The sequence below is a fragment of the Microcaecilia unicolor genome, chromosome 5 (assembly GCF_901765095.1).
Source record: "Microcaecilia unicolor chromosome 5, aMicUni1.1, whole genome shotgun sequence".
In the NCBI taxonomy this organism is placed as follows: domain Eukaryota; kingdom Metazoa; phylum Chordata; class Amphibia; order Gymnophiona; family Siphonopidae; genus Microcaecilia; species Microcaecilia unicolor.
Window position 1 is genome coordinate 133,065,698 of NC_044035.1, and position 27,748 is coordinate 133,093,445.

The window sequence follows — 27,748 nt, forward strand, 5'->3', positions numbered from 1 at the left end:
AAATAGTGTGGGGCAGAGGGGGAGCCCTGTACGAAACAAATAGTTATCTCAATAGGGCAGTCTCAGATCACAGCAGTACATGGGCTGATTCAACAGTAGTAAAAGTGCTGGATGGGAACCTACATATATTTTAAAGAGATGGCAAACAACATTCTAAAACTACATAAAGGATAGCATTGAAAGTTACAGAATTTCTTTAAAAACAAAACAAAAATCTACATGAAAGGAAATTGTAACTGGCTTCATAAGTCTTGAGACACCATTACCAGTGAGATCTGACTCATCTCCCTCACATCTGGAAATGAACAAACAAGTACATTTTCCCTCGGTTCATCACGCCACACAAACACATATATAATTAAAATTAGACACTGCTTCTGACATCTTATAACATAACATTATCTGCACACTGCAGAACACAAATGAATATTCAAATACTCAAGAGCCAAAAAAAGAATTTAAACTTATAAAAAGCTCCTGGAGGTCTAGTTTCAGCAAATGTGGGTTTTCCTACCTGTAGAGGAGTTCGATATAACCACTGATCTCTATCAACGGTAAATTTCATGCAGGCAAAGAGGTCACAAACATCAGAAAGGCCATAATAATTCTATAAAAACAAGATAGCTTTTTTAGGATCACATATTGCATGCAAAGTATTTTTTTTTCTTTAAGCAAAACAAAAAAAAAAAAACAACATGCTCTGCTCTACTACTTAGATTATTGGTTTAAGAATGAAAAGGAGTTGAGGCTACTGTTTATCTTTAGCAAAAGAAAAGATATTGCAACTCAGAAAAATGGGATGTTTTACCATCTTTCCTGGCCACTGGTGCCAAGTGTTATCAAGGTATACTCACATGTGCTCTTTTGCGTAGCAGCCACTTATCCTCCACAGGGGGCTGTTGAGTTTTTTCAACATTATCTGCATCTTTGGAAGGTAACACCCAACTATCTATGTTTAGAGGGAGGTGGAATGGGGCCAGGAGATCCGATGTTTCACTCTTACAGCTACTCTCAGCCATCTCCTTGCTTGCTTTCTCTTCTGTATTTACAACTGTGCTTTGAGATTTGGGCAGCCAGGCTTTTAGATGAACAGAGGCCTCCGAATTCTCAAGCTGTGCTATGTCAGTTTCGTCCTCTGACATTCTTCTACAGGGGTGAAGCCAGATGCTCTGGGCAGATTTTTGTCTTTCAGACTCCACGCTTGTCTTAGGCACCTGGTTCAGTGTCATCATGTTTTTATCTTGTTCTTCTTTCTTCTGCTCCTCTGGAGTCCTTTTACAGGGGTGAAGCCAAATGCTCTGGGCAGAATTTATTTTCTCAGATTCCAGGCTGGTCTTAAGCACCTGGTTCAGCAGAATCCCATTTTTATCTTGTCCTTTATCCTGCATCTCTGGAGTTCTGCAAGGGTGAAGCCAGATGCTCTGGGCAGATTCTTCTCTCTCAGATTCCAGGTTTGTCTTATGTACCTGGTTCAGTGGCACCCCATTTTTATCTTGTCCTTTCTTCTGCTCCTCTGCAGTCCTCCTGCAGGGATGAAGCCAGATGTTCAAGGCAGAGTCTGCTTTCTCAAATTCCAGGCTTGTCTTAAGCACCTCGTTCAATGGCATCCCATTTTTGTCCTTTCCTTCTTTCTTCAGAAGCCATTTCTTAAGAGCCTCCTCCTCACAGCTTTCTCCACAGATACACTCTGAGAAGCTGGTGCATGTCTCATTAGCCTTGCATACATCCTCCACTTTAAATGACGACTGCTGATGTTGCAGAAGCCAGGTGTCACTGTTGGGCACAGCAAGAGACTTCTTCCCACTCAGATGCTCATTTAGGCATTTCAAGTTTCCAAGATTCTCAATCTCAATAGCAGCTGTTTGGCCACCACAATTGTTGCATGATTTGGCTTTTAGGAGCCAATCATTCGTGTCATAGCTCTCTTTAAAAGGCCAAAGCACACATTCCCATTTATCTGTTAAGTCACTTTCGACTTGAGCTTCAGAAGGTGTAAGCAGCCATTCAGAAACGTCCATATCTTCCTGCTCAAGGAATTCTGATTCATCAATCTTCTCAATAGAGAAGGCGGAGCTGGCAACAGAACAATTCCGATTCCGAAAAGGCCTTTCCTCAGGAACATCATTTTGCTGAGTCTGTAGGACCCAATGCTCCAAATCCTTCAGCTGTCCAAAGATCTGCTCCATATTAAAAGCACAGCTTTTTGATGTGTACAAGTCCTACATGGCAACAAAAAAATTCAATCCATTTAGTTCCAGAATTAAATGAAAAACATTGTGGGAAAAAAGTGTGCTAGAGTTCCGATGTGCAAGTGCATCCTCCTCACCCTCCCCCTCAGCACAAAAAAAAAAAAACATAAGTACCTGGCTACTCTCTGGGTGCTTCTCCACAAGCCAATCCTTAGGGTTTGAGCTAGGTAAAGAAAAAGCTTGAGGAGGAATACTGGGAGCTTTACTTTCCAAAAGCCATTCACTGAGTGACGTTTCCAGTCTTCCAGGTATCTGTGTCTGCGAAAATCACAAAACATTATTTCATAGAACAGGAGAGAAAACAAATGTTATACACAGATATAAACCTATTCTTAAAGCCTGGTACACAAAACACATCAAAGTTCTGTACAAATATAACTGGGTATAATCTTTGATGACAAGGTAACCAATCCAACCAAAGTTTGATACAATATATGGGTGATAAATAGAAATAAAGGAAAATAAAGCACTCTCTTTATTGGACTAATATATTTTTGAAAGGCTTTCAAAGGCAGAACAACTTTCAGGTCAAGTACAAGCAGAAGATAACTATCAGTATAACTGAAACATGAAAGCATTCCAATGACAGCCTTTTATATGGTCCAACTTGGCCACAAAGTTAACCAGATGGGGGCAATTCTAGTTATAGGCAGCAAGGTGGTACTTAATGGGAAACAAATTCATTTACACACATAACTGACCTCTTGTAGAAGACCAACTAACAGAAAAGCATGTGCCATGATTTGATGATATGCAACTAGCTAATGGAACACAAGAGTAGCCAAACTGGGTCAGACCAATGGTCCATCTAGCCCAGTATCCTGTTTTCCAAACAGTGGCCGTCAGGTCACAAGCACCTGGCAGAAACCCAGATCATGGCAGCATTCCATACTACAAATCCCAGGGCAAGCAGTTGCTTCCCATGTCTGTCTCAATAAGCAAACTGTGGACTTTTCTTCCAGTAATTTGTCCAAACCTTTTTTAAACCCAGATACACTAAAATGTCTGACATCAAGAGCATCTGGTAGTACTTTGGTAAGCACAGAAAAAGTTTCCTGCCTGAATGACAATGCAGTCTACAGCAACATGAAGACACATCCTCCGAGTAGGAGTGTGCATTCAAAATGTGTACAAATTGCTTGTACATGCATACATCTATGAAGTAACATGTACAAATCGATTGCGCAAAAAGAGTCTTATCAAAACATGAAAAATGTCTGAAAAAAGTTTTTAAGCATGCACTCTGCACATCAGTGCTAACAGGAGAAAAAAAAAAAAGAAAAAAAAGAAAATTGTACACTTCACCTGTTCAAGTGCTGGCATGAAGCAATTCTGCATCAACCAAGGATTCTGTAGCACAAAGTTACAGTGTGATGAGCCACCACAGGAACTTGAACTTTCAGCCTCTGAAACCTGTTTAAAAATAAAGGATTCTTATACAATCCAAATCACTTAATACTTGTGCAATAAAAGCTATATGTAAGTCACAAAAGACACTGCTTAAAACAACCTGGGATTACACAGACTAAGACATTTTAAAAAGGAATTCAGTTTTTTACCGTGGTTTTGACAGAGCCAAAAGAAGTGATTGCATGGCGAAGTGCAGAACTCTCAGCCTCAAAACTCAGGGATGAAGTCTCTTCTGGCTTGAGAGCCAGGTTGCCCAGCCTAAAAAAGGGACAATTTTCATTTCTTACAATGCTTAAACTATACCCACCTATGAAAATATTTTATCCACATTGGATATTTTTATAATGTTTATATTAGGAAACTACACATTCAGGGCCTGCAAAGATCACAATTAACCATCCCAAAAACCTTGCACTATTTACAAAAGAAAAAGAAAAGTAATTAACTGGTCTTGAATAGTTGGCAGTATATCAAAATTCTCCGAGGACAAGCAGGCTGCTTGTTCTCACTGATGGGTGACGTCCTCGGCAGCCCCTCCAATCGGAATCTTCCTAGCAAAGTCCTTTGCTAGTCCTCGCGCATGCGCGGCCGTCTTCCCGCCCGAAACCGGCTCGAGCCGGCCAGTCTTCTTTCGTCCGCACTCGGTACGGCTGTGTTTTTGTCGTGTCGAGCCCCGGAGAGTCGACCTCGCGCGTCCGTGTTTTATTGACGTGTTTTTCTTCGGAAAAGTTTGTTTATCTGTCGGGAAGTGCTCCGAAAACCCCCTTGGGTTCTATTTTTCCCTTCCCGTGTTTCCAGTTTTGCCCCGGTAAGTTTTCTTTCGTCGTCGGGGTAGGCCTCTTTTCGGCCTCGGTCGAGATTTTTCTCCCTTAAATTTTTGGTGCTCCAAATTCGTCATTTCGGATTTTGACTTCGCCGGCGTGATTTTTCCGCCCATGACATCGAAGCCTTCCAGCGGCTTCAAGAAGTGCACCCAGTGCGCCCGGGTAATCTCGCTCACTGATAGGCACTCTTCGTGTCTTCAGTGTCTGGGGGCCGAGCACCGTCCCCAGAACTGTAGTCTGTGTTCCCTGTTACAGAGGCGGACTCAAGTAGCGAGATTGGCCCAATGGAACGTTTTGTTCTCGGGCGCTTCGTCGGCATCGGCACCGGGGTCATCGTGTGCATCGACGTCATCAGCGTCCAGACCTTCATCCTTGGCTGCCAGTGCATCGAGTGCATCGAGGCATCGGCCCTCTGCATCGGCACCGAGACATCGGATAGCTGCATCGACGTCGGTGGTACCGGGACCTCGTCTCCTGATGTCGTCGGACGGTGGTGCATCGAGTGGAGTGCAGGTGAGGGCTGTCCATTCCCCTGCTGGTGGCGGTGAGCCCTCGGGTGGGTCTCCTCCTACCCTGAGGGCTCCTGCGGTACAGCCCCCCCGAGATCGACCCTCTTCGGTCTCAGCCCCGAGGAAGCGACGGATGAATTCTACGTCCTCCTCGTCGGTGCCGGGGAGCTCCGGTGACATGCTTCGGAAGAAATCGAAGAAGCATCGACACTGGTCCCCTCCCCGCGTCAGCACCGAGAGCTCTGGGTCGCCGAGGGAGTCGGCACCCAGCAGGCATCGGCACCGAGAGGACCGCTCACCCTCTGTTCAGGAGGTGTCGATGCGCTCCACTCTGGACAGCCCGGAACAGCCTCCACGCCCGGAACAGGTTCTGACGTCGACGCCTGCATCGACCTCCATGCCTTTCTCTGCAGCCGCTCTGAACGAGAGCCTCCGGGCCGTTCTCCCAGAGATTCTGGGAGAGCTGTTGCGCCCTACCCCTCCGGTACCGGCGGTGCTTGCGCCTCCGGTACCGTCGAGCATGGCGCCGGCTGGCCCATCGCCCGGGGTGAGGTCCCCGACGTCGGTACCGCGTGCGGTGCCGACTGCGGCCACCTCCCAGGAGGGCTCCCCGACTACGTCGGCGGAGGGAGCTTCGCCGATGCGGGCAAGGGAGTCTACCTCTCGACGCCCCCATCGTGGACGTGGCTCCACGGAGTCGAGCCGGGCGCGGTTGCAGACGCAGGTCCGTGAACTTGTGTCTGACACCGAGGGTGAGGCCTCGTGGGAAGAAGAAGAAGATCCCAGATATTTCTCTGACGAGGAGTCTGAGGGTCTTCCTTCTGATCCCACTCCCTCTCCTGAAAGACAGCTTTCTCCTCCCGAGAGTCTGTCTTTTGCTTCCTTTGTCCGGGAGATGTCTACGGCCATCCCCTTCCCGGTGGTTGTGGAGGACGAGCCCAGGGCTGAAATGTTTGAGCTCCTGGACTATCCTTCTCCACCTAAGGAAGCGTCCACTGTTCCCTTGCACCATGTCCTGAAAAAGACATTGCTTGCGAACTGGACCAAGCCACTAAGTAATCCCCACATCCCCAAGAAGATTGAGTCCCAGTACCGGATCCATGGGGACCCAGAGCTGATGCGCACCCAGTTGCCTCACGACTCTGGAGTTGTGGATCTGGCCCTAAAGAAGGCTAAGAGTTCTAGGGAGCATGCTTCGGCGCCCCCGGGCAAGGACTCTAGAACCTTAGACTCCTTTGGGAGGAAGGCCTACCATTCCTCTATGCTCGTGGCCAAGATCCAGTCTTACCAGTTCTACACGAGCATACACATGCGGAATAATGTGCGGCAGTTGGCGGGCTTGGTTGATGCTCTTCCCCCTGAGCAAGCCAAACCTTTTCAGGAGGTGGTCAGGCAGCTGAAGGCGTGCAGAAAATTCCTGGCCAGAGGGGTGTATGACACTTTTGATGTTGCGTCCAGGGCCGCTGCTCAAGGTGTGGTGATGCGCAGGCTCTCATGGCTGCGTGCCGCTGACCTGGAGAATAGACTCCAGCAGCGGATTGCGGACTCGCCTTGCCGTGCGGATAATATTTTTGGAGAGAAAGTCGAACAGGTGGTAGAGTCTCTCCACCAGCGGGACACCGCATTCGACAAGTTCTCCCGCCGGCAGCCTTCAGCTTCTACCTCTACAGGTAGACGATTTTTCGGGGGAAGGAAGACTGTTCCCTATACTTCTGGTAAGCGTAGGTACAATCCTCCTTCCCGACAGCCTGCGGCCCAGGCTAAGCCCCAGCGCGCTCGCTCTCGTCAGCAGCGTGCGCCTCAGCAAGGCCCCGCGGCTCCCCAGCAAAAGCAAGGGGCGAGCTTTTGACTGGCTCCAGCAGAGCATAGCCGCAGTACAAGTATCAGTGCCGGGCGACCTACCGGTCGGAGGGAGGTTGAAAGCTTTTCACCAAAGGTGGCCTCTCATAACCTCCGACCAGTGGGTTCTGCAAATAGTCCGGCAAGGATACACCCTCAATTTGACTGCAAAACCTCCAAATTGTCCACCGGGAGCTCAGTCTTACAGCTTCCAACACAAGCAGGTACTTGCAGAGGAACTCTCCGCCCTTCTCAGCGCCAATGCGGTCGAGCCCGTGCCATCCGGGCAAGAAGGGCTGGGATTCTATTCCAGGTACTTCCTTGTGGAAAAGAAAACAGGGGGGATGCGTCCCATCCTAGACCTAAGGGCCCTGAACAAATATCTCGTAAAAGAAAAGTTCAGGATGCTTTCCCTGGGCACCCTTCTCCCCATGATTCAGCAAAACGATTGGCTATGCTCTCTGGACTTGAAGGATGCCTACACTCACATCCCGATACTGCCAGCTCACAGACAGTATCTGCGATTTCAGTTGGGCACACGCCACTTCCAGTACTGTGTGCTACCCTTTGGGCTCGCCTCTGCGCCCAGGGTGTTCACAAAGTGCCTAGCTGTGGTAGCAGCGGCACTTCGCAGGCTGGGGGTGCATGTGTTCCCATATCTCGACGATTGGCTGGTGAAGAACACATCCGAGGCAGGAGCCCTGCAGTCCATGCAGATGACTATTCGCCTCCTGGAGCTACTGGGGTTTGTGATAAATTACCCAAAGTCCCATCTTCTACCAGTGCAGAAACTCGAATTCATAGGAGCTCTGCTGGATTCTCGGACGGCTCGTGCCTATCTCCCAGAGACGAGAGCCAACAACTTGCTGTCCCTCGTCTCGCGGGTGCGAGCGTCACAGCAGATCACAGCTCGGCAGATGTTGAGATTGCTGGGCCACATGGCCTCCACAGTTCATGTGACTCCCATGGCCCGTCTTCACATGAGATCTGCTCAATGGACCCTAGCCTCCCAGTGGTATCAGGCCGCTGGGGGTCTAGAAGACGTGATCCACCTGTCCACGAGTTTTCTCGAATCCCTGTATTGGTGGACGATTTGGTCCAATTTGACTCTGGGACGTCCTTTCCAAATTCCTCAGCCACAAAAAGTGCTGACCACGGATGCGTCTCTCCTGGGATGGGGAGCTCATGTCGATGGGCTTCACACCCAAGGAAGCTGGTCCCTCCAGGAACGCGGTCTACAGATCAATCTCCTGGAGTTGCGAGCGATCTGGAACGCTCTGAAGGCTTTCAGAGATCGGCTGTCCCACCAAATTATCCAAATTCAGACAGACAACCAGGTTGCCATGTACTATGTCAACAAGCAGGGGGGCACCGGATCTCGCCCCCTGTGTCAGGAAGCCGTCAGCATGTGGCTCTGGGCTCGCCGTCTCGGCATGGTGCTCCAAGCCACATATCTGGCAGGCGTAAACAACAGTCTGGCCGACAGACTGAGCAGGATTATGCAACCTCACGAGTGGTCGCTCAACTCCAGAGTGGTGCGCCAGATCTTCCAAGCGTGGGGCACCCCCTTGGTGGATCTCTTCGCATCTCGAGTGAACCACAAAGTCCCTCAGTTCTGTTCCAGGCTTCAGGCCCCCGGCAGACTGGCATCGGATGCCTTCCTCCTGGATTGGGGGGGAGGGTCTGCTGTATGCTTATCCTCCCATTCCTCTGGTGGGGAAGGCTTTGTTGAAACTCAAGCAAGACCGAGGCACCATGATCCTGATTGCTCCTTTTTGGCCGCGTCAGATCTGGTTCCCTCTTCTTCTGGAGTTGTCCTCCGAAGAACCGTGGAGATTGGAGTGTTTTCCGACCCTCATCACACAGGACGAGGGGGCGCTTCTGCATCCCAACCTCCAGTCTCTGGCTCTCACGGCCTGGATGTTGAGGGCGTAGACTTTGCCTCTTTGGGTCTGTCAGAGGGTGTCTCCCGTGTCTTGCTTGCTTCCAGGAAAGATTCCACTAAGAGGAGTTACTTCTTTCAATGGAGGAGGTTTGCCGTCTGGTGTGACAGCAAGGCCCTAGATCCTCGCTCTTGTCCTACACAGACCCTGCTTGAATACCTTCTGCACTTGTCTGAGTCTGGTCTCAAGACCAACTCTGTAAGGGTTCACCTTAGTGCGATTAGTGCATACCATTACCGTGTGGAAGGTAAGCCGATCTCAGGACAGCCTTTAGTTGTTCGCTTCATGAGAGGTTTGCTTTTGTCAAAGCCCCCTGTCAAGCCTCCTACAGTGTCATGGGATCTCAATGTCGTTCTCACCCAGCTGATGAAACCTCCTTTTGAGCCACTGAATTCCTGCCATCTGAAGTACTTGACATGGAAGGTCATTTTCTTGGTGGCAGTTACTTCAGCTCGTAGAGTCAGTGAGCTTCAGGCCCTGGTAGCCCAGGCCCCTTACACCAAATTTCATCATAACAGAGTAGTCCTCCGCACTCACCCTAAGTTTCTGCCGAAGGTTGTGTCGGAGTTCCATCTGAACCAGTCAATTGTCTTGCCAACATTCTTTCCCCGTCCTCATTCCTGCCCTGCTGAACGTCAGCTGCACACATTGGACTGCAAGAGAGCATTGGCCTTCTATCTGGAGCGGACACAGCCCCACAGACAGTCCGCCCAATTGTTTGTTTCTTTTGATCCCAACAAGAAGGGAGTGGCTGTAGGGAAACGCACCATATCCAATTGGCTAGCAGATTGCATTTCCTTCACTTACGCCCAGGCTGGGCTGGCTCTTGAGGGTCATGTCACGGCTCATAATGTTAGAGCCATGGCTGCGTCGGTAGCCCACTTGAAGTCAGCCACCATGGAGGAAATTTGCAAAGCTGCGATGTGGTCATCTGTCCACACATTCACATCTCATTACTGCCTGCAGCAGGATACCCGACGCGACAGTCGGTTCGGGCAGTCAGTTCTTCAGAACCTGTTTGGGCTTTAGGATCCAACTCCACCCCCCGAGGGCCCTGTTTGTTCTGTTCCAGGCTGCACTCTCAGTTAGTTGGTAAATTTTTTAGGTCAATCTCAGTTATGTCCTCGCCGTTGCGAGGTCCAATTGACCATGGTTGTTGTTTTGAGTGAGCCTGGGGGCTAGGGATACCCCATCAGTGAGAACAAGCAGCCTGCTTGTCCTCGGAGAAAGCGAATGCTACATACCTGTAGAGGGTATTCTCCGAGGACAGCAGGCTGATTGTTCTCACAAACCCGCCCGCCTCCCCTTTGGAGTTGTGTCTTCCCTGGAACTGTATTGTCTTGCTACATACTGGACTGGCCGGCTCGAGCCGGTTTCGGGCGGGAAGACGGCCGCGCATGCGCGGTGCGCGCGGGCGCACGAGGACTAGCAAAGGACTTTGCTAGGAAGATTCCGATTGGAGGGGCTGCCGAGGACGTCACCCATCAGTGAGAACAATCAGCCTGCTGTCCTTGGAGAATACCCTCTACAGGTATGTAGCATTCGCTTTAGACCTTCCTGAAATAATATATGATTTTACTGTGAAAACATGCTGAAATTTCAGAGGTTTTATGAGCACATTATCAGCTACCGCACAGCTTGCTTTTCAAGAATATTTTGCTATTGTTCCTCTTTGCTTTCTACCTGTGGTTCCTCCTTTCCTCTTTACACAGTCTTATTGAAAAGTCGGTTTTAACAAAATTCAAAGTAGTCAAAATATCAGAAGTATTTTTTACCTTTCTAGACAAGCGGAAATCTGATTAGCTAAGTCATTACCATGAGGATTTTCCAGCTGATGGATTAGGCAAATGAACTGTCCCAACAACTGCAGAGCAAGCAAAATATTAGGCATTACCATTCTGGCTTCCATTAAAACATATACCATTTCAGTGGAGGCAGCACAAACTTTTTTATACATACTATCCCAGTCACTGTGGGCTCTTAGATAGCCGCCATTTTTTGAACTGTTGGATTTATTGGTCCTAACCATTGTTTGGAACTAGGACCACTTGCTTCTGGTGATTTTTACTGTCAAAGGTGTTACTTCAGCCCCATTGGAAGATGGACTTAATTTTTCTTACTTTTGCTACCTTAGTTTGAAGGGGCATTCTGGCTCTCTTATGCTGTTTTTGAGGTATGGGATATGTGGGCTTTATTATATTGGATATATTTTTGAGCTGAGGTGGGTTTGACGGGGTGTTCATGTGAGAGTTCTCATACAATATGGGACAGTAATTGGGGGTATGGGTTGAGAGGGATGAGGGGGGTTGCGAGAGAAAAAAGTGAAAACCTTTTGATATTACTAGTTGTAGTTTTGTATTAGTTTTTTTTTTATATTCTCCTTTGTAGAATGTAGGATTTACCTTTGTTTGTAATTTAAACTAAACATATAACACTTTAGTACAGACACGATTACCCAATGATGTCATACAACAATGACCTGTATGCCAGACTATGCCCTTTTCAGCTGGGCAGAGGAGTTTTCTACGCTAACCACAAAAGCTGACAATTTTAATGAAGCTAAAGAAACTCAGTTCTCTTCTTACCCAGTAAAGTTGCTGTGCCTGTTGCTGCAAGGCTTCTTCTTTCAGCTGCTGGATTAGTTCCACCTGCCCTAAGAGCCAAACCTCCCGACTACGCAGGCACTCCAGCTGACGACTGATACATGCATGGATCTGGGCTTTAACCTGTAAGAACAAACGCCTGCTCATGAACACATTCATATACGCTTTCCACTGCTTCATGAACTGATGGAACTACAGAGTAACCTCAGCTCAGTCTGCTGGAATGAGTCACATTTTCTGAACACAGAACGTGAAAGTATGACTGCCACTACTTTAGCCATATCATCAAACTTTAGTATGTGGCATCCCACCCTACATAATGCAGATTAGCCAGCCACCACAATACCTTGATCTTCCTCTCAATGAAACCACTTTTCTCTGCATTATTCATGAGTTTCAAAAGCAGGGGTGTAACCAGCCCTCTGATTATTTTTGTTGAGGGGGAGGGGCATGTCATTTCCTCCCTCCCCCCCCCCCCGTAAAAAATAACTACACTGGCAGGGATACCAAAGCGTCGCCAACTAAAGACGTTCGGTGATTGAGCCACTGCTGCTGTAGTGTGGAAGATGGCAGCGTGTCTTCAGCTGCCGACTCCAGGACTACTCTGAGCAAAACTGAGCGTGCGCAAGGAAAAAAAAAAAAATCCCACTGTTGGTGGCTGGAGGCATGCCGAAAACTTCCACATTACAGCAGAAGCACAAGGAGGAAGGAGAGGACTGAGCACCAAACTTCTTTGGCTGGAGGAGCTCCAGCATTACTGCCAGCTGTTTAACTGCATGCTGCAGATTTGGAGGGGGCATGACAGCTGTAGGTGTCTCAACTGCTTATAAATCCATCTTAACAGTATGCATGTGTAGCTATCCACAACATAAAATCTCTGTCCCCTAGAAAACTGAAAAATATTTTCAAATGCAAAATGATTTTGTGAGCTGTAACAATGCAGATAATCCCTTGAAGACTCAGGGGTTTGGTCCAAGCTTGATTGCATGGTATATCCCCTATTACACAAACAAGTCTCAGAATTCACTGTATAATCTCCTTAATGAACAGATGTGCCATAACATCACCTTCAGTACTTTGCAGAGCAGGCAAAACTATTTTTACAGCTGCATAAACAATGAATCACAGAAATAGTTGCAACCTATATACTGATAATCTCAATAGGATCTAAGGCAAAATGGGACAATGCTACTGACAACAGCTCTTTCTACACCCATATAGAATTTGGAAGTTGCTTGAACTGCTTATTCCATTATTCCATTACCTAATTTACTCTGTCACTCATGAACTAACGCGATACCACTCTATTTCTCATACCGGAATTGGCGATTGCTATCACGGTACTATGTAAGCCACATTGAGTCTGCAAATAGGTGGGAAAATGTGGGATACAAATGCAACAAATAAAATACAAAAAAAATCATCCAGGCATAAATACAATCCCTGCCTTGCTACTGTGCACACAAGAGTGCCATCCTGGTACTTTTAGTTCACCTGTTTTCTAAACCCCCAAAGAATACTGGGCTACAAAAGCATATTTTACAAAGAAAAAGCATTGAGAGACTATTTCAAGAGCTATAAAACCTGGACTGGTAAAATACACTGGAATGAGGGTGGTAACCAGCTGAATACCAAATACTAAAGAGTTAGGAAGAAAACTAAAAAAAAGAGATTAGACCAAGTCAGTGGTCAAATACCTCTCTGCCATTGTCTTTAATCTGCTGCTCTGCCTTCAGGATCCCAGCAATGGCCACCTCCAGGTCCTTCTTAGCTTGGAGACACTTCATGAGGGGAGATCTACCAACAGCACCTCCATTCTGGTCCTTTGATGAACTCATTCTTATTCCTTGATATAGAACCACTGAGAAGAATTAACACAGTTGACTTGCTATGGCTAACTCACAAATAACATCCCCATTATATTGCACACAAGTTAGAAAAATCAATAGATTACTACTCTGTACTTTTCAGTACTGTCCAAATACCTATGAAGTGTGCACAGCTTTCAAAAGCTGACTGGGTTGATTGACACCCAGTGGTGTGCTGGAGCCGGCTCGCAACGGCTCGCTAGAGCCGTTTGTTATTTTTTAAAGAATTTTGGGAGCCGGTTGTTAAACTTTTAACAACCGGCTCCTAAAACTTGGGCTGGGGTGGCTCGGATCCTTTTCTGAAAACATCTGCTCCAACTGCCTATGGCTTGGAAGTCTCACTTAGTTGTTCTCCTCCTCTCCGCAGCCAGCCGGCAAAACAAAAAAAAAAACAGCTGATAAAAACCACTGCCTGGGGCCGCAGCCCTGCTGTGCCCCTGCCAGCTCCTTTCCTCCCTCTCCAAAACAGGAAGTTAGTTACAGCCTGAGGGGAGGGAGGAGGGCTATGACCCCGTGCACATTTTCATTCTGTTTTTTTTTTTTGTTTTGCCCTCCGCCAGTGTGAGGATCACAGCTCGTGGTTCCGTTCAGGATGCTGCAGTAAGGAAGCCAGCAGCAGGAGTGCAGGACTGTGGTTCAAGGTTAGATTGAGAACAGGAGATGCATGATGAAGTCAAGTAACTTCATTCCAGAGAGGTTTGTCTGTTTTCCATCCCTGTACATTCAAAACAAACAGTCCTTTGAGCTGCTGCATCCATGTTGTCGTTCTTTAATGTTGGTAGCATTTTTATTTAATCCCAATTATATGTTCAAACATGACATCTTGTGCAGCATACAGATGTACACAGAGGAGGTATAACAGTGGAATAACTTTTCATAGGTAAAGTAATAATTTGTTATAAATCGTAACTAGTTTGCCATTTGGAGGGGAGCTGGTTATAGGGACACTCTAGCATGTGTTGTATTTGTGCAGAGATTATTTTTCTCCTGGTAAAGGGTCACTAAAACAGGCATCATGTTATGAGAATCAGGTGCTCAACATCCAGAGTTTCTATCTACTTATTTACCTATTTTAAGTTATTTATGACATTTATATTATCCCACATTCAACATGAATTAGACTGAAAACTGGGAGCATTTAAAATCTTTTCTTTTTTCCTGTGCCTAGGTCAAAAGAGATAGTCGGCATCCCTGCCAGCAAAGGTATGCCTACCATGCCCGCATGGGGGAGGGGGGAGGAGAAGTGAGGAATGTGTTGCCCCCCCAAATTATACAGTTGGCTATGCCCGGAGAGAGAGCCTGTTAAAATTTTTCCAGCACACCACTGTTGACACCCCCTGCATTTACCTCACAGTCTTTGCACTGACTGCATGGTAATTATAGCATTAGCCATACATTAACTATGTTTAATTCTTTATTAAAATACACCTTATTAAAAAGAGCCCCTTAAATTTCTTCTCCTTTATGATATTGGATCTCTGTATACTGGGTACATGAACATAAGTTTATGCAGGGGCGCAGCTAGACCTCACAGTGGGAGGGGGCCAGAGCCCAAGGTTGGGGGCACATTTTGAGTGCCACCACCACCCACTGCCTCACCCCTCTCATTAACAAATACGTTTGCTGGCGGGGGTCCCTAACCCCCCCCCCCCCCCCCCCCCCCAGCCGAACCCTTCTTCAGCGCTGGTCTCCGGTGCAGCTGCGTTCGCTGCCCTGCTTTTTTCTTCTTGCTCCTCCTGTGCATGCTGACGCTCCTTTACGTGAAACTGAGGAGCGCCAGCGTACACAGGAGGAGTGAGAAGAAAGAAGAGCAGGGCAGCAAATGCGGCGACGCTGGAGACCGGCACTGAAGGCGGCTTCGGCTGACGGGGGTTGGGGACCCCCCTCAGCCAAACCGGGGGCCCAGCCCCCCCCCCCCCACCGTAGCTACGCCCCTGAGTTTATGTATTTGTTACAATAAGGTTTCTTGTTTCCATGTCTTTGAATTGTATTTTGTTTTGCTGTACTACAAGTACTGTGACTTTAGAGGCAGACTGAAACCAAACCAAAATCTGGGTTTATTTTTCTGCCAAACATGCCACCCTCCCCCCCCCCCCCCCCCCCCCCCCCAAAAAGAAAAACAAAACAGGTCACACCGCTGTCCCCCTCCCTCCAGCAGAGACCAGCCCAACCACCCTGTAGGCCCTCCCCAAGCCTAGCTTAAGCCACAGTGGTCTAGTGGTCTCATCAGGGGAAGGAATGGAGCTACTGCCCGCTGCTGGATCAAGTTAACTGCTGAGACCGTGGAAGGTCCTGGCAGCCACTGAGATTTGCACCCTGTGCTCACCAGGTATGGTACAGAGACTGTGAATCTGGGAACAGCCATTAGGCTTGATCATGCTTTGCAGCTGCGGCCAGCAGAAAAAGGAGCTAAGCCAGGGATGCCTAGCTCCTGCTGAAGGTAGAAAAAAATAATGGATTGTTCCAGGGAGCACCCCAGCTTATACCAGCAAGTAGCCTAATGGTTAGTGCAGTGGACCGAGATCCTGGGGAACTGGATTCAATTCCTACTGCAGCTCCTTGCAACCCTGGATTTCTCCCATGTAAAAAAAAAAAAAAAAACCCAAACAAAAAACCCTCAAAAAAATGCAGCCCAGTAAGTACAAGTACCTGCATATAATATTACGTCTAGTAGCGCTATAGAAATGATTAGTAGTAGTAGAATTCACTTTTCTCTTGTTCCACCTCTTGGCAGGAAGGGATAACACCCAATTGTGCAGAAAAGTGGAGCTAATGTGAAGGAATGACTTGCAGCTATCCCACAAAACAGTCCGGTTAGCAGCAAAAAACTAAATCAATTATAACCAGCCTACAAATATCAGCACGTGTTAGTCTTCTGTAGTTTCACAAATGACCTTCTCCCAGATTTAGGTAACAAGAATTATTGAGATGGTCATTCTTCCACACCAATTAATCTGCTGTCCTTACTTGGAAAAAGGAAAAAAAAAAAAAAAAAAACCTCTTCTGCTTCAGTGGTTACCATTTAAATAAGGGCCATTTGCTGTGCTGTTAAGAAGACGTCCAAGCTGATCAAAAAGAAGCCCCCCCCCCCCCAAAAAAAAAAAAAATTTCCATGGCACAGAGAAAAACATTTTTTTCTCTTGTTTAAATTTCCACAACAGCAAACTATTCCTTGACCCTCCCCCCCCCCCCAACCTTTTTACGAAGCTGCATGGCAATGTCAACACAGACCATTCAAAATGAATGGGCTGTGTCTGCATTACCACACCAGCAGCTACTAGCACGCCTTTGTTAAAAAAAAAAAAAAAGGGGGGGGGGTTAAATAGGTTTTAAAAAGGGGGGGGGGGTTAAATAGGTAAAACAAAAAAAAACCCCACACACCATGATCTTCCCAAATTACCAAGAGTCACCATGAACCTTGCCTACTCTAGAGGAAATTAAGTACACATAATTACATTAAAAATTGCATGGCAATTTTGTACAATTATATAACTCCCTGGGGTATATAATACAGTACATGCTAAAATTTCCCATCACCATTGGGTAGACATATTACAGGTCAGTAGTTTACAATACAAAAATATCAAATTAATCAGTTCTTATTCAGGTAGCAAAGTGCTATTTGTTTTATCAAGTCTTATCACATTAACCCTACCACTAACTGCTTACATTTTCAAATACATATGGGAAGCTGACCAATGCAACTTCACTGTGCACAGGAAGCTTTAGCAACATTAGAGCAGCCACAATTGTGCCTAACTGCTTGCTAATTAATGCATGTATACTGCAGTGTTATAGTAGCTGAAGCACAGCCATTCCCAAACTTGTCCCACTGACCTAATGGCTTGTAGGGATTTCAGGACACCTGCAACTGTATTTAATATAGTTACATACACTGGCAACCCAATACAGAACATGCAAAGTCTGAAATCCTAAACATTTTTATGGTTCTGGAGTTGACAGAAAAGTTTGGGAACCACTGTTGTAGCATCTTTCCCTCATTGCAATTTTTTTTATTTTAAGATTGCCCCTTTTTCAAGCAGTATCAATTCTCAAAATTAAAGAGATGTGAGCCTGGCTTAATGCAGGGTGCTTTAAATTTTCACATTTCAAGTCACAGGCAATGAACTGGAAATTTTAACCTGTGTTTAGGAAATGGGCAACAAACAGTTGCTTGTGCAGGTTGGATCCAGTCCAAATTCCCCATTTGTCCCCCCTCCCCCCCTCCCCCCCCCCCAAAAAAAAAGTGTCTAGGGATTTTTTCAGCCCATGCTAGTTGCAGATAACCAGAATTCCTTGCAAAACATTCCATGGAAATCCTGCATTCATATAAGTATGCACCACAAAAGAAAAGCCGGCTTACTGAGCAGATGCTTCAAAACTAATTTACACATCACCAATTTCAGTTTAAAACCAAAAATGCGTGCGACACCTGAACCACTTTTCAAACTAAATTTGATAAAGTATTTACCAAGTAGCTAGGTTGTGGAGTCCAATTAAAAGGGCAAAAATAAGGCGATGACAGCTTTTTGTCTTACAATGCATTTTGACTAGCTTTTAGGATCTAGAACTCCCTGAATCAGCAACAGACAATTATAGAAACTGCAAGAATTATTTAAAAAAAATGTTCTAGTAGTTTCAAGATTTCCCTCTCAACCTAACAAAGAAGCCCAACAGATAACAGATAATAAACCATTATATTCTACTACACATCCATATCTCTTCTCTGAATTTTCCCTTCAGATTATCCTTGGAAAACTTTAGAATTCACTTATATGTTCTGGTATTACCTTCTGTCATGACCCGGAGATGAGGTTTCAAGAGCTAAAACCCCAATAGAAATAAGTAGGTGGCACCCTGTAGTTCAACAGAGAATAATCTAGTTCAATCTAGTTCAGAAATGTTATTCAAGTTCACCTTCCAGACATTCTGCATGATGAAACGTAATAAATAACCTGTAGTTATGAAAGACAAGCAGAGCCTGTGGCAATAAGCATGCAACAGCAACTTTTTTTTACTTGCTTCCAACACTGCATCTTCTAAACCTAAATCTTATTCTTAAAGTGTTTGCTAGGTTCAGACAGAACAAGTCCAACATAATTCAGTGTAGCCCTGGCTCAAAGTTTAACTTAGCTAAAAAGAGAGACACCTTACACTTCGTCCTTCTAATCTACCAAACCATGAGTCAAATCGGAAATACAGTAGCATAAAAATTACAGCATAATACAAATACAGTGTATCCCCTCAGCCCACAAACAATAAAATTGATACAAACACACAGCAATTCTATACAAACAACCCACCATCCCAGCTGCTCTACAGCACCCAATAGCCACACCAACATTCACGCCAACCAGCAACCTAAACTTGCTAGCCTAAAATTAGAATGCAAACTTGAATCCTGCCATCAACTCTATAATGTCACAAACGGCCACTGTTGTCACACTCACGTAGTCAGTCGGCCGCCTCAGCTGGAGGAGAGTATTGCACGACCGCAGTGAGGGGGAAAGGGATCGAGGCTCAAAGTACTGTGCAGAATACCCCAGACATAGCTAGCACGGGAGCTGCATTTATGCAGTCACTGAGCCTGCATTATCTCAGACAGCTTCACCTAAAGTCATCAGTACGAAGGCTTTTTAGCATAGCTTGAACATTCTCAATAACGAGGATCTGGACCACAGCAAAATCATAATAGAAATAGTAATATTTTGCAGCAAAGCATAAATTTCTGTATTGTAAAACCAGGCACCTCCAACGTTCTAATTGAAGCCTCCAGCCGGAAACTTGAGGTGGCAGAGATATCCGGTTTGGCACCTGGATTGGTTACCCTGGGTGATTAACAAGGTCAGCTGGGGTGCAGAGCTCCTTGCAAGTCACACACACACACAGACTCTCACACATTCCCTCTCTCTCACACACTCTCCGAGGAAAACCATGCTAGTGCCCATTTCATTTGTCTGAAACGGGCCTTTTTTTTACTAGTAATCAATAAGAGGAACTGTAATGATGATCATCAACTAAGGACTCATGTAATATGCCAGCCTCAACATACCCACTCCAAACAAGGGCATTCACTGCGCAGCTCCTCAGTCTCTCTCCACTCTCATCTCTCCCTACATTCCTCCCCGGGAACTCCGTTCACTGGGTAAATCTCTCTTATCTGCACCCTTCTCCACTGCTAACTCCAAACTCCGTTCCTTTTATCTTGCTGCACCATATGCCTGGAATAGACTTCCTGAGCTGGTACGTCAAGCTCCATCTCTGGCAGTCTTCAAATCTAAGCTAAAAGCCTAGCTTTTAACTCCTAACCCTTATTCACAACCCATTTTATCATCCTCACTTTAATATTCCCTTATCTCTTGTTTGCCTGTCCTAATTAGATTGTAAGCTTTGTCGAGCAGGGACTGTCTCTTCATGTTCAAGTGTACAGCGCTGCGGACGTCTAGTAGCGCTTTAGAAATAATAAGTAGTAGTAGAGCCACCCAACCTATCCCCATAGCTAGCAGCAAGAAACATGGCACCCGAAGACCCACACCCATTTCAAACAGGACAAGACTGATCCTGTGAACAAATACGGCAACAGCTTCCAGGCACCTCTTAACTTTCCTTTTTACTCCACACTGAGGATGTCATATAAGCAATGGTTTGTCATTTCCTTAAGTTTCTCCTAAGTGCCACAATTCAGAACTTTAAGACTTCTGCAAAACAAACCTCAAAGCACCAAACTGTTGTGAAACAGCATGATTAAAGACCAGTTCATTATTTTCTAGAAACTTAATGCACTGAAGCCCAGCCATAAGGATTGAATAAAACTCTCCCTCAAAGACTGATGTTTAAATAACTTGCACTTTGTATAAAAAAAAAAAAAAAAAAGCAAATGACAGTACCAGATTGGAGGGTGCTGTACACCTGATTTGGTTTGACTTATGTTTCTAATTTGCTTTGTATGCTTTACCCGTTTGCAAAATGATAACAAAACAACTCTTGCACTGGTACTGTGGATCTGTGATCACTTCAATGTGAAAAGTTCATGCCTCCCGGTTTACCAAGCCATTTCCCTAAATAACTTCTTACTAAGGATGTTAACAGATGCCAAGGGTGACCCATCCCAAAGCTGGAGATTTACCACCACTATGCTGAAGAACGTTGGAGGTTTTTCTTGCAGGCCCCAGTCATGTCTAAAACTACTACTACTACTATTAAACATTTCTATAGCGCTACTCGACTTACGCAGCGCTGTACAAATGAACATGAAAAGACAGTCCCTGCTCAACAGAGCTTACAATCTAAATTGGACAGACGAACAGACAGCTAGGGGTGGGGAAATTGCAGTGGTAGGGGTGATAAGTGAGGGTGTTGAGTAAGAGAGTCATGGTTAGGAGTCAAAAGCAGTAGCAAAGAGGTGGGCTTTAAGCCTAGACTTGAAGACTGCCAGAGACTGAGCCTGACATACTGGCTCAGGGAGTCTATTCCAGGCATAGGGAGCAGCGAGATAGAAGGAACGGAGCTGGGAGTTAGCAGTGGGGGAGAAGGACGACAGGAGACATTTACCCAGCGAACGGTAAATTCTTGTAGATGTACACATTCCAAAAAAGTGTCATATTCTAACAACAAATAGAAAATAAAAATTCCTTTTTTCTACCTTTACCGTCTGTTCACTTAAAATTATGTTGGCCCCAGTCTCCGGCTTCTGCTTTCCTCAATCTTCCCAACTCTTGCCTGGGTAATTCCTGTGTCCCTGCTCCTATCCCACCATGTTGAGCATCCCCCTTCTGTGTCCTCATTCTTGCCTTGACCACAAAATCACTGTTCTGTACCCCTATCCCCTCTCTCGTGTATCATCCATGTCCTATCCCCCCCCAACCTAGCTGCATCACCCCTGTGTGCCCCATTCCTCACCATGTCCTGCATGGCCTACAGGTCTGCTGCAAAAGGTTGCAGGGCTCCAAGAGGGGGCATGAGTTTTGGGTACAAAGCATCTTAACACTACAGTTAACAATTGCCAATCAAAACAAAGGTATCAAAAACATGGCATATCTTCATTCTGATGTCTTGATAGTCCTGCATTCTGTCACTTATGTTAAGTAAACTGGGAAAGGTGCACCAAAGCCCACCTGCTGGCTATTCCCCCTTCAACTTGAGGCAGGCTTGGGGCCCCCGGGGAATGGAGACCTCTTGCTCTGTTTGCCACTCACTAATGTCAGCCCAGCTACTGGTCACTATGCACTCAGGTTGAGAACTAGATAGCACAGCTCTGTAGGTAAAGAATAATGTCACCCTAACAATGCTAATAGGACTCCATTAATCTATCAAAGCTAAAAGACCCAATCCTGGGTTTTGAGCATTTTTAGCTGAACTGAGCTAGTGTCTGATCTTGACGACCATTATCCAAAAAGCAAGCAGCTCTGTTCCAATATTTCCAAAGACTTGAGGTTTTTTTGGATCACAATCAAATATAAATAGTACCAAAAAACAATTCAAAACCACTCCTTGAAATATATCTTGGAGTTTCACCTTATTCGGTCACAGCTCAAAAATTCAGCCTAATCCTGATTTCAAGCAGCCTGGCTCTCTTTACGAAACCTTTTCCCATTAGGCAGAATGCTCTTAAAATGTTCCAGTACAAAATAAAAAAAAAAAAAAAAAAAAAAATCATATTCTTTTAGACCTACAAAGTTGGATTCTAGAAACCCATACAAGAGACTCCCACAGGTCACTGCTGTAAGTGTTATGTGTGGAAATAAGAGATGAACCAATTACAGCATAATAAAACTATTACTCGTCACTTCTGTGCACAGAAGTGAGTGATACTAATAACTGCATAAGGAGTCTGAAGATTATGAGTATAATTACCATGGACTTCAAAGTGCACATAGAGGCATATTTTACCAGCACTTAACCTATGGAACTTTGTAAGTCTAAGTGCTTTGAAAATGAGCCCCATAGGTATTATACTAGGGATCTCGTGCCTCGTTAAGATACATTTGGCACCGTGGAGCCAGCCAAGATACTAACTTCCCTAAAGAATATTAGCTATTAGGAATGAACTATTTTAAACAGTTTCTGTGGTATTGCTGCTTCAAACCTCAAAGAGTTGCAGCAATGACCAACTTTTCATGACATATCCTCCCTTAGATTTGAGCAATAAGGCTTGTGTTATTTAATGCAAAAATGTATCTTCCACTAAACAAGCAACAGCTTGATCAGAACCTATAGTTAGGATCCCCATCCCCAATATTCAGCATTTTTATTTCATTTAAACATTTTCTATCCCACATCTTACCATTCTAGGCAGGTTACAGTAAAAACATCCATAACACTAACCAAGAACAGTAAAAAGTACAAAAAAATCAGAACAAAATTAATCCAGATATTCAGCAACTACCTGGGAGTAGCTGAAAGTGAGTGCCTGGCATTATCCGCATTGCGGTGATAGTCAGCCACTATCTGGATAGTGCCACCGAACCTCTTTCGCAGCAGTATTTATCCGGGTAGCAAGTGCTGCTCTGAAAATACTTCCGAATACTGACCCCATATCATTTAAAGGGGAGAAAAGAAAAACAGATATTTGTAGGAGTTAGTCGAGTTGACTGTAAATTTTAAAGATTTTATTTACTGGGCATTTTTGTCATTGCACAAAATGGAAGAAATGCCCTAACGAGCCCAAAATACTAAAATTAATCTCAAAGAATAAGAAAGTTTCAGACTATATCCTAAAGAATGAATGCAAGTTGTAATTGCAGAGAGGTTTTGTATCATATTGTTCCAAGGGAATGGGCATTGTGCACTTATGTACCTTTCGTCTTGTATTTTATTTCACAAATGAATCGACTCAGTTGCTAGGAAAATGCCTTAAGAATTTGCTCCTACACCTGTTTAGTCCAGTCACGCCACAACAAATGATAACAATGGGCTCATCAGTTTAGTACAGACTTGAGAATACACTAAGAGAAAATTTAAAAAAATAAATAAAGTTTTTCTAACACAAGAGAAAAAATTATTTTGCCCCGACTCCTATAAAATGTTGTCTGACCCTTTCCTGCACAAGGCCAATTACCCAATCCATCTGTGTGATCAACAAGTTTCTTAAACTATCACAAACTTCACAGGTCATAACTTGCAAATGGTTCAACACCATCACTATAGGGGTCATTTACTAACTGTGCATGTTAACCTCATCAGCATGTGCTATTTGTTGCAAGGCCCATTTTATGCACTGGAACACTAAAGGGTTAATGAAAAAACAGCATTTGAACTAATTCTACAGCAGTATCTAAGCAGACAGTACAAACAGCAGCAGCGATCCAAGGAAGGATGAGACAGCAACAGTTCACTCAAATGTAACCCTTTAGTGTCCAATGTTCCCATCAATCTGTTCCCATATGGCTTATTACAGGCACATTGGACACTAAAGGGTTAATGAAAAACCAGCATTTGAACTGATCTTCAGCACAGTAATTGCAGTATATATTGGAGATATATGCATTTACCAGACAATATATTTGGAACCAGTGTGACCCCTGACGAAGGCTATCCAAAATTTGGCCAGGTTGGGTCTAGTTTCCATTAAAGTTAACTTTTGCTGTCTCATCCTTCCTTGAATCACTGCTGCTGTTTGTACTGCTTGTTAGTGAGTCTGTATATTTAGTGACTTTTATGATCTGGGTTACTGTTTCACAAACAACGAGCTGAATCACTTCATAAGATGTATTCCATTCATAGTAAGGAGAAAGTGTTATCATGAGGTTCCAAAGCCAGAGAATTAGATTGAGGATATTTGCTGGCTGTGGTTTATATATTTTCAGCAAAGCTGATACTATCCTATTGGAGCAGCTCATACATATACAGAGCAGACCACCTCATCCTGGTGCATTATAGGACTTGCAGCACAGATTTCAACAGGCAGGATCAGGCACTATAAAGCCTACACAGCTTTGGGATGCAAATTCAAAACCAGAACTAGCCAAAGTCTCCAGTCTAGACCCCCTCAGTGGGGACAGCTCTTTTGGGGCCTCAAAGGAACCCTGAAGAAGGACCTGCCCTGACAACTTTAAGATGTCGAGCGGCAGGTGGGCCGAAACCTCCCCGATCCTCTAGTGCACCCCTTAGAAGCCAAAAGCCTTTCTGCCAGAGCGGCTGTGCCTCCTCCATATCCTTCACCAGCTTCTCCAGGTCCTCTCCAAAGAGCAACTGTCCCTTAAAAGACAGCCTACTCAACAGCATTTTGGAAGCTACATCTATCACCCAGTTGAAATGCCACAACCATTGGTGTCTGACTAATGAAGTGGCCACTCAGCAACTGAGTGTTAAGGTAAGTGGACCAGATCATATACGTCTGCCAAAAAGATGGATCCCGACTCCAGGCAAGCCACTTCTGGGGACTCTGGGAGCTACTGCAACCAAAGCAGCATGGCCCTTCATAACTGCCACAAATGGCAGCCTGAATACTGCTGTCCCCACAGAAAAAAGGTCTGGCAGAGCTGTTCCAATTCAGAAATGGTTCATTGCACTGTATGCAGACAGAACCAGCAGCTGTGCTAAGTTGCTGGTTCCTGCACACAGCAGCACTTCCCAGATGGCATCCCTGGCCACGTATCAAAAAGAAAAAAAAAAAAGTTAATGTCTTATCACTTGGTCTACCAATCAATTCAGTAGTACACAGTTAGTACTATAGTAAGACAGTAGCAAGTTATGGGATCCAAATTCCATACAAACAGCTTAAAAGAGAGAAAACACCTTACATAAGGAAAAAACTTCAATCTCTCTCTCAACAAGAGCAAAGCCAAAGTTAGGCCTGACTGTGCACAACGTAGGTGTGTAGGCTCAGCTCCTATTTTCTCCAGTTAATGTTTAAGCTTCTGAAGGTTAAAGGATGAAGGGCTCAGGAAAATTAAACCCTTTGTTTATTCACTGGTCAGACACAGCCTAGGCAAGTCTCAGCTCGACCTTTCAAGAGGCTAGGTAACCCTTCCTGCACCCAAGAATAAAATTCTCAAGGATGAGATTCAGCTTCCTTCTCTCAAAAACACCAGGACTTTGCTTGTCACAGAACAGCCATGTTCATTAAAAAAAAAAAAAAAGATCACCTTGTTTAAAAAAAAAAAAACCAGCCTATGGTGCTGTATCTGTATGGCTAGGCAGCTGAAGCTGACCGGTAGGTGACAATGCTTCAGCAATGAGATCACACCAAAACACATTTTCTGGAATGTTTTTCTAGCAGAGATGGTGCTTCACAGCAGTCTTGAAAACACAAAAATAATTTTGAGCTATGAATGTGGCAAAGAGATGTAGAATAATAATATGCTGGGCTCAGACCTACATAAGGCTGCAGTTAACTAAAATGATCCAGCAAGATGAAAATGCAAAGAGAAAAATGTACTTGTTGCTTTTCTTAATCTTCTACGTTTTAAACAAGGAGCAATATATCTAAGCCTTGGTCTGAGCTAGAATATACTTCCAACTTTGCCCCCACAAGTTTGAATCCAGAACAAGAATAAGGTCCCCAATGAGCTAGCTCCATATGAAGTTGGTGGGCTAGGTGCAACCATTCAAAACTTTATTTGGGGGGGGGGGGGGGGGCAAAGAAATGGACACACAAACATCAGTAAAATCTAAGATCCTCTTGATACTGAGCCAGGACAACAAAGCCAGAAAAGAAAAAAAAATATCAATGAGACTCAGGACTCAAGTAGTTTATTTAACAGAAATGAGTAATAGAAGAGAAAGCTGTGGGGTTTCTGGAGGCTGTGTTTATCCCAATTTCTCTTGCTACTCTCTTATCAGAAAAGCACTGGGGTAGAAAATGACCTCGCCTAGCAATGTCTATGGATTCCTCTTTTCCCCCCACTAGTGGTGAAGGTACCTCTACTTGTACCTTGTTTACTGCTGGTGCTACTATTGTTGCTCTCCGTTATTGCCTGCAATTTCACTGTAACATAACATAGTAACATAGTAGATGACGGCAGAAAAAGACCTGCATGGTCCATCCAGTCTGCCAAAGATAAACTCATGTGTATACCTTACCTTGATTTGTACCTGTCTTTCTCAGGGCACAGACCGTATAAGTCTGCCCAGCAGTTTTTCCCGCCTCCCAACCACCTGTCCCGCTTCCCATCACCGGCTCTGGCACATACAAGTCTGCCCTCCCCTATTCTCGCCTCCGAACCACCAACCCCTCTTCCCCCCACCTGCTCCGCCACCCAATTTTAGCTAAGCTTCTGAGGATCCATTCCTTCTGTGCTTTGCATCTCTGTTCCAGGACTGCCGGCTCAGTTCTCCTGTGCTCCCTACACTGCCCAAGCCTCTCGCACATCCGATACAAGTGACCAATGCTGGAGACTCGCCAAGATTTTACTGCAGCAGTGGCGTCTGAATGCCGAAGGCACAGGTCTTGCTCCTTGGGGTGACGATCTAATAGGATCTGTGCCCTTTTGTGTTTTATTTTTTGGCCTGAGTCCTTCCTGCTATGGCACTGATCCCTGTGGTTTGGGCCACCACCCCTTGTTTTTCACTCCTGTGTGTTGGCTAGTTCCCCAATATCTTACCCCCACCCCCCAACCTTGTCCCTACCCTGGCCTCATTTCCTCCTGTCCAGTCACTTTCACCTCTCTCGCTCCTTTCCCTCATTTTTTCTGTTGAACTGTCGGTCACTCAGGCTGACGACAGCTGTACTCTGGGACTTTGTTGCAGATCACCGTGACTCCCTCTTTCTTCAATGAAACTTGGCTTTTGACTTAGTCACTTGATCCTCCTTGACCATTTGCCTTCCCTGGGTATCTCTGGTACAGTCCTTCAATGGTTCTCTTCCTTTCTCAGGACACTCCTTTGCTGTCCAGCTACCCCAATCGTCCTTCTCTCCTTCTTCCCTGTGGTATTCCCCAGAGCTCTTCACTTTCCCCTTCCCTATGGTATTCCCCAGTTCTTTTTTTAATGTCTTCCTTAGTCCCCTGGCCTTGCTTATTCATTCTACATTTGTAAAGTTCTATATTTACACAGATGATTTCTTACTGGTTTTGACTCAATGTCCATCCTCTATTGATCTTTCTGCTCTTCAATCCTGTCTGGATCAAACTGTCTCTTGGCTAGCCACCAACTGTTTGGTCTTAAACCCCCTCAAAAACAAATCGCACTTTGGGTTTTGGGCTGCACCTCTGCACCCTCCCTTTCTCCTTCCCAAGGCTCCAGTCCAACTAGTCCTGATTCTCAAGTACCTTGGTGTGCTTGACTTTCAGCTATCTTTTGGTCCTCATATTCCTCCACTGTGAAAGCTTTCTTCTGTTTACTCCGGTTTATCTGCTCTTTTCGCCCATACCTGGATACTTCTTGCTGTATTCTAATTGTGTTCTTTGGTCATCTCACATCTCTATTATTGTAACGTTGTTTACTCTGGTCGCCCTAAACTCACCCTTAGCATCTTCAAATGTTCAAAAGACTGTAGTCTGTCTTCTTCCTCATACACGTAGATCTGACCATGTTTCTCCCCTCTTTGCCCACCACCACTGGT

At 45.2% G+C, this 27,748-nt stretch overlaps 1 protein-coding gene across 2 annotated transcripts in view; it reads right to left on the reverse strand.

Annotated features, from left to right (window-relative positions):
• Window positions 1-27,748, reverse strand: part of NCOA4 (nuclear receptor coactivator 4) — a 45,710-nt gene that overhangs the window by 5,047 nt on the left and 12,915 nt on the right. For both annotated transcript variants that reach the window (XM_030203291.1, XM_030203292.1), the window contains 8 exons: window positions 13,075-13,238; window positions 11,360-11,500; window positions 10,550-10,638; window positions 3,809-3,917; window positions 3,555-3,662; window positions 2,364-2,507; window positions 855-2,219; window positions 515-607 (listed from right to left, as the gene is read on the reverse strand). In XM_030203291.1, the coding sequence (XP_030059151.1) occupies window positions 515-607; window positions 855-2,219; window positions 2,364-2,507; window positions 3,555-3,662; window positions 3,809-3,917; window positions 10,550-10,638; window positions 11,360-11,500; window positions 13,075-13,215 (2,190 nt within the window). In that variant the 5' untranslated portion in view covers window positions 13,216-13,238. The remainder of the gene's footprint in view (window positions 1-514; window positions 608-854; window positions 2,220-2,363; window positions 2,508-3,554; window positions 3,663-3,808; window positions 3,918-10,549; window positions 10,639-11,359; window positions 11,501-13,074; window positions 13,239-27,748) is intronic.